The 13125-nt window shown below is 43.9% G+C and overlaps 1 protein-coding gene across 13 annotated transcripts in view; it reads left to right on the top strand.

Annotated features, from left to right (window-relative positions):
• The window catches only part of MAGI1 (membrane associated guanylate kinase, WW and PDZ domain containing 1), a 481615-nt gene that overhangs the window by 366998 nt on the left and 101492 nt on the right, over positions 1-13125 (top strand). For 12 of the 13 annotated variants that reach the window (XM_082209201.1, XM_082209202.1, XM_082209207.1 and 9 more), the window contains exons 4-6: positions 4939-5145; positions 7211-7424; positions 9687-9769. In XM_082209201.1, the coding sequence (XP_082065327.1) occupies positions 4939-5145; positions 7211-7424; positions 9687-9769 (504 nt within the window). The remainder of the gene's footprint in view (positions 1-4938; positions 5146-7210; positions 7425-9686; positions 9770-13125) is intronic. The other variant, XM_082209205.1, reaches the window with a different exon arrangement.

The raw sequence follows: 13125 nt of genomic DNA on the forward strand, positions 1-13125 counted from the left end.
AGGTTCTCTCCTCCAAGTACAGTGGTACTCGGGTTAAGAACTTAATTCGTTCCGGAGGTACGTTCTTAACCTGAAACTGTTCTTAACCTGAGGCACCACTTTAGCTAATGGGGCCTCCTGCTGTTGCCACGCCGCCGGAGCACGATTTCTGTTCTCATCCTGAGGTAAAGTTCTTACCCCGCGGTACTACTTCTGGGTTAGCGGAGTTTTTAACCTGAAGTGTTTGTACCCCGAGGTACCACTGTAGTGCTGTGTTTCCTTGAATGCCTTTTCTCTCCTCCCCCTTCCTTCCCCTTGATCTTTTCTTAGCTTTGAAGGAGTAGGTCTCCAGGCGGCAGGTTGATTTGTTCTACATGCGCTTTGCTTTGACTGTTCTCCTTATTTGCAGTGGGTGTGTTGTGCTAAATCATAGGGTGGCGCTTGTGCTTCTTAAGTGGTTGACTGAGGCAATTTACATTATTAGGAGGTGAAAAGAACAAATGGGATACAATGGAGGAGGCTTTGGAATCAGGATAGCATTCCCATCAACATTCATCACATACAACAGGCCTCTGGATCAGCTCAGCATTTTAGCTGCCAGATAGTCAAAGTTAGCAAAATAGGAATAGATAGGTAGCCGTGTTGGTCTGCCATAGTCAAAATAAAAAAAAATTCCTTCCAGTAGCACCTTAAAGACCAACTAAGTTAGTTCTTGGTATGAGCTTTCATGTGCATGCACACTTCTTCAGATGCACACGAAAGCTCATACCAAGAACTAACTTAGTTGGTCTTTAAGGTGCTACTGGAAGGAATTTTTTTAATTTCAAAATAGGAATGTTTCATTTATGAGTGATAGAATTGCCCCCTAGCCAGTTTTAACCTGTCCTTGCATCCAGGGGCCATTTACCTTTACCTTTTTACATTTCCATGCCATTTTAATTTTACGTATTTATTGCTCCCCCCCCCGCCCCATAAGCTTCCATTTTTTATTTCCCCACCACCCTCCTATAAAAATGAATACCTGAAAAGGGATGAATACCTGAAAAGGAGATAGCCTTTAACAGAGGATGAAGCATGATAACTATTCCACCAGTTAGATGATTATCGAGAAAAAAGAAACAGAATAGACTGCCTCCGAGAAGGTTATCAAGGCTTTGCTGTGTATTTCTTCTTGCAGTCAGTGACATATACACACAGCAGTGAAACATTTGGCATCTGTTTTGACATTTGTGTCTCCACCTTGTTAGAAAACCAAACTTAACCTTTAATTACTGCTGCTGACTGAAGCCAGGTTAACTTCGTTCCCTCTTTTGAAAGGGAAGCATACTGCTTATGCTCTTACGCTCTGGTTGGATCCTCGTCTATTTTTCCGTGATGTTGAATTATGATGTAAAAGGTGATTCTGACATTCCTAAAAAGTCTGTGGGGTTACAGGTTGCAGAACTTCAGTGGTGACCAAAATGGAACCCAGAACTGAACAGCAGCAGCAACAACAACAACATGTTTGACTGCAAATCTAGCAGTAGGAATTTGTGGAGTAAGCTAGGAATCTTGTGTTGGGAGTATTCTAAATTTCATTTGTTCAACCCAGCCCAGGAATGGGAATCGGGATGTAGACTTCCCAACCTCTTGTTACCGTTGCATCATACCATTTTGAAAACTTGTTTTGAAATTTGAACAATGAGTGCAGTGGAGGGCACAGTGGAGAGGAAATCTACTGTGGAAAACTCACTGCTTTGGATACCAACCCGTTTGTTAACTACAGCTTCAGAGTCCTGTTGAAACATATGGGAGCTGAACGAGAGCAGCACTAGAGGGATTATGCCATTTTAGGAGAAGCCTGCTTGGAGATTTTTTTCCGAACAGGCTTGTCAGCCTCAGTCTCCTCTATAAAACAGAGCAAAGAAAAGATCAATGAAGTGTTGGTCCTTCCTTCCTTCCTTCCTTCCTTCCTTCCTTCCTTCCTTCCCTCCCTCTCCCCACCCCCTGCCTTTTCTGGCTTTATATAGAGCACAGAAATACCTTCTCTTAATAAAAAGTGGGTCTGCCGTACCTTCCTTATTCCCATTAAGGCTTTTAGTAGAATAAGTTGTTTCCTTTGTATCAATAATGCATGTATGTGCATTCAAGATTCAAAATGAAGGATGAGTTAAAGGTGCTGCTCATCCTGTGGAGATGAAAACTTTATGCTTCATTACAGAGATTTGAACAGGGTGGATTGAGATTTGGAGCTGTCCTTTAAAAGCAGATTGGGGCCGTTGCCCCACAACCACCTCCACCCCACGGTAACTTGGAAGTAAACTTCCTCCCATGGCCTGAACCTGGAATTCTGAATTTCTCTAAGATGTTAAAGCCAATGTGGTGTGGAACTGAGGAGAGTGTTGGCCTGGGAGCTGGCTTCAAATGTCTGCTAGGCCATAACTCTCAAACACTATATCTTACTTAGTCTGGCCAAGCTCACATGGTGGTTGTGAGAGTAAACAGGGGGAGTCCTTTATGTCCTCCTAAGCTCATTATAGAAAGGAAAGAAGAAAAATGTAATAAGAACAATGCGTTTGCTGTTGTTAAAAACACACACCTTATTAATACTCCCTAACATTTTCAGAACACTGTGAATATATTAAAGCATAAGACAGTCCCTGTTTGCAGGCTCACAAACTAGTGGACACGATACACGAGGAAAAAGGAATGGGAAAAGAAGAGGAAAGAATGCACCAGATACAATCCATCTTTGTGCTGCTGCTTTTTCAACATATGTGGCAAAATGAAGCATTCTATCCCAAACTGGACTCCTTTTATATATGAAAATAATTCGGAGCTGATAGCTTGATTTTGACTTAGTTACGCAACTAAGAGGTTAATTCAGAGCTGAAGCACAGCAACACCATGCAACATTGTGCAGTAGATCTTGTTCACCTAAAACGCTGGCAGCAGTAAAATCAGGCAATATTACAAATCCTTACTCAGAGTAAGATTCCCTTACTCTGTGATATTCTCAACGTCTTGGATCTGCTAAAGGGTTTTATTGAGACAACTGTAGTTCTTCCAAACAACGAACCTCTGTTTGTACAGTAGATATTTCTAATAAATTTTAAACCTGACTCTTTAACTCCTCTGTGCTGTTTGGTCCAGGGTTCAGTGAAGGTATGTACAGGGAAATCAGGCTTGTACCCTTTCCCCTCACATCTTCAACTGGACTTGAATTTTGTACGTAGGTGGATAGGAATCCTGCAAAAGATTGAACCCCCACTCCACCTCTGACCTCATGCCGTCTCACATGAGTTTCATTTCTTCCCTTTTAGGGGGAAACTGCGGCACAGTATCACATCTTCACCAATGTTAACACTTGTTAGCTTTAAACAAGAGAGTGTGTGGCCAAAGTGTGTGAGCAAACTCTGGTTTGCCTACATGCTGTATATATAAACCACACCTCTCTTCCTCTCCACCAAAGAATCCTGGGAACTGCAGTTTGGTAAAGGTGCTGAGAGTTATAGCTCTGTGAGGGTTAAACTACATTTCCCAGGATTCTTTGCAGTTGGGGGGAGGGGACTGTGACGAGGGTCAGAAAGTAAAACAATATGGAAGTGGGATTTTACATATGGATACGCGCAGAGTTCCACCCAACATTGGGGGGGACGACACACACCTCATTGTGCGTACATGACGTCACACGTGTGACACACACGTGTTACATGGCATGTCTCTGGAGGAGGCGTCAAAGTCTTGTCTCTCTCTGCCCATCCATGTTCTCTGAAGGACCTGTAGCCCTTCAGATGTTTTGGCCTACAACTCCCATGATCCCTAGCTAACAGAACCAGTGGTCAGGGATGATGGGAATTGTAGTCCAAAACATCTGGAGGGCCGGAGGTTGGGGATGCCTGAACTGAGGCCACATCCACACCCTGCATTGAAAGCATTCTTACTTCACTTTAATAGTCATGGCTCCCCCCAAATAATCCTGTTGTTTGTTAAGGCCCCCTACCCCACACCCTCACAGAGTTACAGTTCCCAGAGTGGTTCAATCCCTATTCCCAGGGACCCATGGAAATTGTAGGTCCAATGGTGGTCTAAGTTTAAGGATTGGCACCTCGTATGCTTGACTCCCCTGTAAACCTGCTCTGATGTAGGTTTTGTTTGCAGTGTCCAAGTAATTGTGTGTGTGTGTGCATGTCCGGTGGGTGTGCCTCCAAAAATGTGTGCATCGGATGCCTTTTGTCCCTATTCTCCCTGACCTAGACAAGTCAAAAGCCTGCCTTGGCAAAGCAGAGGCCACGTGTTGCCATTCCCCTTTTCTTTTGGCAAAGTTTTCCCCTTTTTTTGGACAGCACTTTATTTAAAAAAATAAAAAAAATGTTTAACTGCTACCCATTGAGGATGCCTATTAAAGCAGGTCATGCTAGTCTTCCATCGCTTTTCTGGGTGATGTTAAGAACTGAGGGTTTTTTTATTTATTTCATGCAGGGCTCACTCTCAATCTGGCACAGTATTATGTGGGTGCTTCCATCTCTCTCTCTCTCTCTCTCTCTGTGTGTGTGTGTGTGTGTGTTTCAAAGCTACTAATTGAAATTCAAATGTAATGAGATGAAGGCCTAACCCCCCCCCCCGCCGCCCCCAATTCACCACAGTCTTCTTTTGTTTTAATCCTTGTACGCCTGGTGCACCTCAAAAAGGCAGGCTTTGGTTCTTTGGTTTTAAAATTCAAACATGAATAAGTTTCACGAAGGTAAAACAGCCGACATCTTTTGAATGCTTTTTCTTTCAGTTGCTGGGCAGGAAGGGGTGGGGGTGGGGGTGGGGAACAATATTTGTTCCTGTTAACTAAGAACGAGAAATGGCTTTGATTATGGCGGGTGGAGCTGAGGAGGGGAGTGGTGGTGGTGGGAGAGAAAAGAGAGAAATATTTAATGACACGAAATCTGCAAAAGCAAACAAACACGCAAATGTCTTTCTGTTGCCTAGGTAACTACTATGGAACACCCAAGCCTCCCAGCCAACCCCTCAGTGGGAAAGTGAATAATACTGATGCTTTGCAAAACCTCCAGTCCGGCTCCAAGCAGTCGACCCCCAAGCGAACCAAGTCTTACAATGATATGCAAAATGCTGGCATAGTGCATACGGAGAATGAAGAGGAAGATGATGTCCCTGAAATGAACAGTAGCTTTACAGGTAACTTATTTGCTTGCCTTTGTATAAGAAGGAGGCGACCAGTGGGCGGGGGTGGGGGAAGGAATTGGGATGTGCAAATTGGTGGTTCTTCTCAAGAAAATTCCTGTGCATACATATTCACAAAATCTTTAGCATCTGGGGGATGCACAACTCACCGTTTGCTGCTTTCCCCCTTCCCCTCAACAAAAGTCTGTAGTTATTACTGTTAGGAATTTTCCTGTGTTGACAATATGAATGAGTGTGATCTTAGCAGAACCCATTTCTTTGACTTGACAGTTAAGGCTTTGAACCGCAGCTTTTGGCAAAGCATGTGAAAAGAACTTCAGGTAGCTGCCTGTGCAATCTCTTGACTTTTCAGCTATCAGATAGGCTAAAAATAACAATTGGAAGTTGGCACCTAGCTGAAACGACTGTGTTTTTCTCATCCCTGCTAGTATATTCCTTTATCAGCTGAGAAACCTGTTGCAAGAACCAGCTGACTTCAGATCCCTTACTTTCAGAGTTAGATATTAAAAATATCCTGCCATTGATTAAATGAAGGGCAAAATATTTAGGAGATCTGCAGGGTCTTATGATCCTAAGCACACATCTTTGGAAACAAGTACTGCAGAAAGCAGTGGGATTTCTGAGTGAACATGGTTTGGACCAGATTGTATGTTTAATTGATTGAGGTCACATTAAATAGGACTTGAATTTTCATTGGGCATTTTATGTGGCTGCAATCATGTAAGAGCTGTTCGACACCTATGGAGGTGGTGGACTCTCCTTCCTTGAAGAGTTTTAAGCAGAAGTTGGGGGGCTGTCTGTCGTGTATGTTTTAGTTGAGATTCCTGCATTTCAGGGGGTTGGACAAGATGACCCTCAGGGTTCCTTCCAGCACTACAGTCCTATGATTCTATTATTCTAGTGCAGTAGCAGCAAGACTGGAAGAGGAGTGCAGTGGCCCCGATCTTCATTTTGGGAACTTGCACCTTTGCTTGTTTGCAAGAAGCAACTTTGCCATAGGCTGCATTCGGATGTAATAGTAAACCACTGTTTAGCATTATGATAATGAGCCTAGTCCCTTCCTCGGTTGATGTGCCCCCCCCATCTTTCCTCTAGCACAGGGGTCAGCAAACTTTTTCAGCAGGGGGCCAGTCCACTGTCCCTAAGACCTTGTGGGGGGCCAGACTGTATTTTGGGGAATAAAATGAACGAATTCCTATGACCCACAAATAACCCAGAGACACATTTTAAATAAAAGCACACATTCTATTCATGTAAGAACATGCTGATTCCCGGACCGTCTGTGGGCCAGATTTAGAAGGCAATTGGGCTGGATCTGGCCCCTGGGCCTTAGTTTGCCTACCCATGCTGTAGAACAAGTAAATGTGTATCTCATCTGTAGGTTGGTCAAGTAGCCCTGTGTGTTAGTCAGGCTACGTGGTATTAAAACCTGATCTTTCCAATGCGACATGCTTCCATTTCTAACCCCCCCCCCCTTGCAAAATTCCTGTATGGTTTGTAACAACCCAGTAAGAAATATGGATTAAAATAAATACAACAGACAAGGGTGAAAACAACAGGACAAGACAGGCATATAGTTACAAACTATACAGTAATTACCCTATGTACTCGAGTATAAGCCGACTTTTTCAGCACATTTTTTATAACCCCATGGCTTATACTCGAGTGAGGGTCCTTTCGGGCTGCTCCTTCCTCCTCCGCCGCCTTTGCCGCTGCCCCCACCACCAGGTTTGTGGTGTGGTGAACCAGCTTATACTCGAGTCAATAAGTTTTCCCAGTTTTTTGGTGGTAAAATTAGGTACCTCGACTTATATTCGGGTTAGCTTATACTTGAGTATATAGGATATATGCCTCCATTTCCGAATGATCTAATAGTCTTTGTTACTCACTGGTTACTTCAGAAACAGCCCCAGCTTGGTGGATCCAGCTTGCATGGGTTTTTTTTTACGAAGTGTCTCAAACAATTATGGAAGCAAGCAGGGTGAAAATAGTAATGTACTACTGACTAATAATCACTATGTCTAATTCTCTCTCTGTGTGTGTGTGTGTCCTTCTGCAGCAGACTCTGGTGAACAAGACGAGCACAATACACACAGCACAAGAGATTCGGCTCCCCCATCTGTGAATAATAGCAGTATCACCACTGTTCCCACCACGGAACCTTCTCAGAAGCTCCCTCAATACCTACCTCCTTGTGCAGAGGAAAACTTGGGTCCTCTGCCTGAAAACTGGGAGATGGCCTATACAGAAAATGGAGAAGTCTACTTTATAGAGTAAAGAGATCATTTTCTTGTGTGTTCTTTGTACTTGCAGATAAACAAGAGAGGGGTTGAACCTTTGCACCATTTTTGAGGCCAAACTAGCCACAGCGCGGGCAGCCTTTGGGGCTTTCTTCTACTGGTTGGTGGTGGTGCTGGAAGTGGCAAGGAGTTAGGCAGTGGATGGCTAAGGGCTGCCTTTCCCCTGGGGCCTGGAGGTTTCTCTCACTTGTGACTTAGAAGGGTATTGCACTGAATGCCATGCTACTAACCGCCACACATTGAACTGCAGTTTAACCGTAACTCATTCGCGCTTATTTTGAAAACAAAAGCATAATTGTTGAGGAATTTATTTAGGAAACACTATTGTCTGCAGCAATCAAACTGTTTTGCCAAACAAACCAGAAGCTAAGTGAACCCCTGTTAAATTCTCTGGCAGGTCAAAGCATCAACAGTTTGGCGGTAGAGGGTAATGCATTGCACTTCTCAAAAGTTAGTCATCATTTCCCTCAATAGCAGACAAATCATAGTGTGGCAAGCTAAAAAGTTGGCTTCTCATTCACCACAAGGCCCAGAACCTTGTGAAGTTCTGCCACCGTTTGTCTTAGAAGCATCTTGTTTTCTCACTTCTGAAGGCTATCCAAATATTGTATAAAAATCCCTTTATCCCCTTGGGAAATAAAATGTTTTGTACCTTGGCAGACCCCTTTTACTCCATTATTGTTAATTTGACTTGCTTGCTGGACTTCTATGCCCCGGTTTACCAGTTAGAGATTAATTGCCCTGGAGTGCACAAAAGAATTAAAACGGTTTTTGCCTTCTGTATTGCGAGGGTGGGTAAAGTAGTGTGTGAAACAGCGACCTTCCACTCCAGCTTTCCTATCGCCAATAATCTATGGCAGGGATTGTGAAGCCCATCCTTTGAGAACGGGTCTGCTGTTTAGGAGTGAAGTCTTCAAAGCTACATGCCCCCACATAATTTCAGAGGAGGGTTAGGTTGTGTTGCAAACCCCCTTTGAGACTTGCGGAAGGAACTGTGCCATGCTATTTAAAGTGATACTGGAACCGGAATGCTATGTAGTTCCCTGATTGTCAGCGGGGGCCGTGTTTGAGCCATCGAGATTACTGAAAGGAAAGGAGGTGAATGATGTATTCGCTGCAAGAATTAGAATGCCACGGCTTTAGATGTGTCAGAAAGGTGACCAGGCAGATTGGTGGGGGTAGGGCAGTGGCGTAGGAAGGGGGGGTGCGGGCTGCCCCGAGTGTTATCACTGAGGGGGGTGACAAATGGCAAATATATGGGGGGGGGTTAAAAAATAGGCTCACGACACTTTTTTTGAGAGAAAAAACAATTCCTTCACTCACCGCACCCCCCTTCCTACGCCACTGGTAGCTAGGTGAGATGAGGGGCACTGGGCGCCACACCGTGGGGCCTGCAGGGTGCCTGAGCCACGCGTCTTTCCTGAGGGGGAGGCGGTGGGAGGAATTTTTCAAGCAGTGTGGGGCATGCGTCTACCCACTGCTTCAGCCGCCCTACAGCTGAGGGGGAGGCTGTGGAGAGGCTCCACGCAACATGCCCTGCCTTGGTTCACCCCGCCCCCCAGCTGCAGGATGTGTGCACTGAATCGGGGCCCCGAGCAGCTAGCTATGCCGCTGGGGTAGGGGGAGCAGGATCATTGAAGGGCTGTGTTTACATCTGGCCTATCATGCAGTGCCATCCAACTCAGAGGAGTGCCATGTGCACATTGCTAGCTCTGGACCTGGCACTTTTCAATACTGCCTTATCAGTGTAAAAGGCATTTCTTTAATCCGACCTGTGTCTTGGAGCTCGGATAGATCATGAGACTCTTAATCTCAGGGTTGTGGGTTCAAGCCCCACATTGGGCAAAAGATCCCTGCATTGCAGGCGGGGCGGGTTGAACTGGTCCTTTCCAACTCTACAATTCTAACTCATCCCTCAACAATTTTCAAGTGGTCTGTAAGAGGAAAGATTTGCCCCAGATCATTCAGGAACACAGTCTATGTGGGTAGGTCCATTCAAATGGGCCCACCACCATTGCATCTTCAAACATCATCGTTTCCTTTTTCTCCCTGTATTTTCAGAGACTAGACTGGAAGCCATGTCTTAGAAAGTTTAATTCTTATGCTCCGTTCTAAATGAAAATGGATTTCGCTCAGATGAGTCAAAGTGGTGGCCACAGGCTATTTTTCTGTCACTGATACTTTATTTTTAACAAAGGTCTCTTTTTCTTTTTCCCTTTTCTTTTCGGTTTGCAGCCATAACACTAAAACGACGTCTTGGCTAGACCCACGGTGCCTGAACAAACAGCAAAAGCCTCTAGAAGAATGTGAAGATGACGGTAAGGGAGTAAGCGCTAAAATGAAATCTGGAAAACATTTTACCTAACTTAAGGTTGCAAAGGAATGAGTGGAACCGGGTTCTCCTCTCAAAATCACAGCTGGTTCAGTGAGGCCCAGATTTGTATCATAATGCAGGTGGGGGGGCTAAACTATGTCCTTGGTACAGATTTCCCTTGCTGGGTATGTGCTATGTGTACCAGAAGCATTTTTTAAATGGCAACATGCAGGACAGAATCTTCCTAAGTTCTAGGTGGCATAATTTTTGTATATCCCCTCAGCTATAGAATTCTGGCCTCTATAGAGACTCTAAAGGCAGACTTAGCTACAATGGCATTCTCACCATCCTCAGCAATTGTCCAATTCAGCGAGCTCAGCTTGCTGTTTTTCCTTGGAGGTTTTTAAGCAGAGGTTGGATGGCCTTCTGTCATGGAGGCTTGAGCTGAGATTCCTGCATTGCAAGGGGGTTGGACTAGATGACCCTTGAGTCCCTTCTATGATTCTATGATTTTTCCACTATAATCACCTTGCAGCTTTTCTGAGCCGGTTATTATTACTTTTTTAAAAGAAGCAGCAGCAGCTAAAACCATAGCTACAATTATCCTGCTTTGAAAATTACTCCTTGGTGAAGCCACTGAAAAAGAAGAAAAAAAGGAAAAGACAATTTAATTCCATCCTTATAGAATCCCACAATTAGTCTTAAGACACTGTATAATACAGTGTATGGGATACTGCAGCTTCATCACTTCATTTTGATCCAATGGCCATTATTGCTTATCTTAGTGAAAATAAAAGGTGTGTATATATACGTTACTCCAATTTTGCAGTGTTATTTCCCAGCAGTTATTGAAATCATACATCAGATTTGATATTTGCACCCCTTGAGACCTTCAGGATGCCAACTCAAGAAACCCAACTCAAGAAACCCGGCTACTTTAATTTAACTTCGGAGAAGAAAATGGGGCATGTAACAGCAATTTAAAAAACAACAACAGGTAGAAAGTTGAGAGGAGAGAAAATGAAAGGGGCAGCAACACATGCCTGATTCTTAAGTTCATTTTAAAACAAAATGAAACAAAATGGTTAAGCACCCTCAACTTAACTTGTAGGTCAAATTGCTATGTGTCAGGACCAAACTAGAGGTGATGGTGGCAGGCACAGTTATTCATACACTTCCCCATCCACATATGAATCGGGTATTAAGGCAGCGCTGGGGCAAAAGTGATCTGGGAGAGGTAAGGTGAGGAAAGCCCAACTGCATGTCCCATTGGAGCTTAGAATTAGACGCTTACAGCCAGGGCTGGCCTAAGACATTTTGATACCTGAGGTGGACCCCAAAATGGTGTCCCCAGGGAAGAAGATATCAGGGAAGATCCACATGAGGAACAAGCGGAAGGTAGGGAAAAAGATCAACATTGACCGCCACCTGAGGCAGTCGCCTCAACTTGCCTCATGGGTGGGCTGGCCCTGCTCTCAGCCCTATTTATACATAACTCCAGCAGGCTTCTGAATAAACAGAAATGATACTGCTACTCTCACATCTAGCCTGGCCCTTAGCTGATCGATGCATTAACAGTTGTTCTTCAGAAACTAGCAATCGCAATTCTTTTGAATTTGTTTCCAAAATGGCTTTTTAAGAAGCATTTCCGTTATATTGAAATTTGTATTACACCAGCCTGTGTGTGGGAGGTGACCCTCCAAATAATGCACTCCCCACATTGCCCTACGCTAAGTACTGTATTTTTTGCTCTATAAGACTCACTTTTTCCCTCCTAAAAAGTAAAGGGAAATGTGTCTTTGTCTTATGGAGCGAATGCAGGCTGCGCAGCTATCCCAGAAGCCAGAACAGCAAGAGGGATTGCTGCTTTCACTGCGCAGCGATCCCTCTTGCTGTTCTGGCTTCTGAGATTCAGAATATTTTTTTTCTTGTTTTCCTCCTCCAAAAACTAGGTGTGTCTTATGGTCTGGTGCGTCTTATAGAGTGAAAAATATGGTAGTTTCTTTAACCCCAGCCTCCAGACCACATTTTTATGAGAAGCCTCAAGGCTGCAGCCCTGTACTCCCTTCCCTCGGAGCAAGTCCTGCTGAATTCAGTTGGGCTTACCTCGGCATCGACGTCTCCCGTCCTCTTGCACAAATTGGCCATTCCCATTTCAAAACTAGGGTAACAAATAGGTGGTGAACTCCAGCAAATAGGCACAATTAATATATCCCAGTACAGTGGTGTCTCGCAAGACGAAATTAATTTGTTCCGCGAGTTTTGTCGTCTTGCAGTTTTTTTCGTCTTGCGAAGCACGGTGTCAGGAAAGTTTTGGAAAAGCTTCAAAAATCACCAAAGTCTTTAAAAACCTCAAAAAAGGCTGCCACACCGCGTTCTATGAGTTGCTCCTCGAAGTCAAGTTACAACTGTATTAACGGTGTTAAGAAAAAGGAAACAAACTTGCAAGACATTTCCGTCTTGCGAAGCAAGCCCATAGGGAAAATCGCCTTGCGAAGCAGCTCAAAAAACAAAAAGCCCTTTCGTCTAGCGAGTTTTTCGTCTTGCGAGGCATTCGTCTTGCGAGGTACCACTGTATTATCATTTTTAATGAGTAGACGTGTGATTGTACAGCAACTCCTTTATTCAGCAAATTTACTTTCTTCAGCCTATGGGGTAGCTAACGAATACATTCATCGGCAGGGGGTATAAATGTCAAAATACTTAACCATTGCTTTATTTTGATGTGCACCGTGATTTTCTTCTTTTTAAATTGTGAAGGATGTCCTGTGGAGCAAATGAAGGGAAATCCTTTTTTTAAATTATTATTATTTCCAACTTTGAGTATGGGAATGTGACCTCAGTGAAATAACACTGGGAACTTTGCATGGTTTACGCATATGAGTATATAAAGGTGTGATTATGCTTTATATTGAATCAGGCCCAGTAGGTCAGCCTTTGCAAATCTGGTGCCGTGCTGATGTCTTGGACTGCAATCTGTGCTGACTGGGGCTGATCAGAATTGTAGTCCAAAACATCTGCGGAGCAACAGGTTGGTGAATCCTGCAGTAGTTCAGCTAGTCCACTGTGGTCTCCTCTGACTGACCCTGGTTCTCACTGGTGTTTCCCAGTGATACTCCTTGAGATCTTTGAGCTAGATATGCCAGGAATTTGCTCTGGGTTGCTACACATGAAAAAGTATGTTATTTGGGCCCTCCAACTTGGGCAAGTGTTTAAAAATCATGCAGGTCATTTTTACAGGTATAACCATTAGAAAAATATATAACTGGACATAATTTTTGGATGCATTCACTGTCTGCCATATGGCAGCTATCTATTACCAGTTTTGAATTAATCTAACCACAAAATACAAATCTTTTT

The sequence above is a fragment of the Podarcis vaucheri genome (assembly GCF_965113315.1).
Source record: "Podarcis vaucheri genome assembly, chromosome: 2".
NCBI lineage: Eukaryota > Metazoa > Chordata > Lepidosauria > Squamata > Lacertidae > Podarcis > Podarcis vaucheri.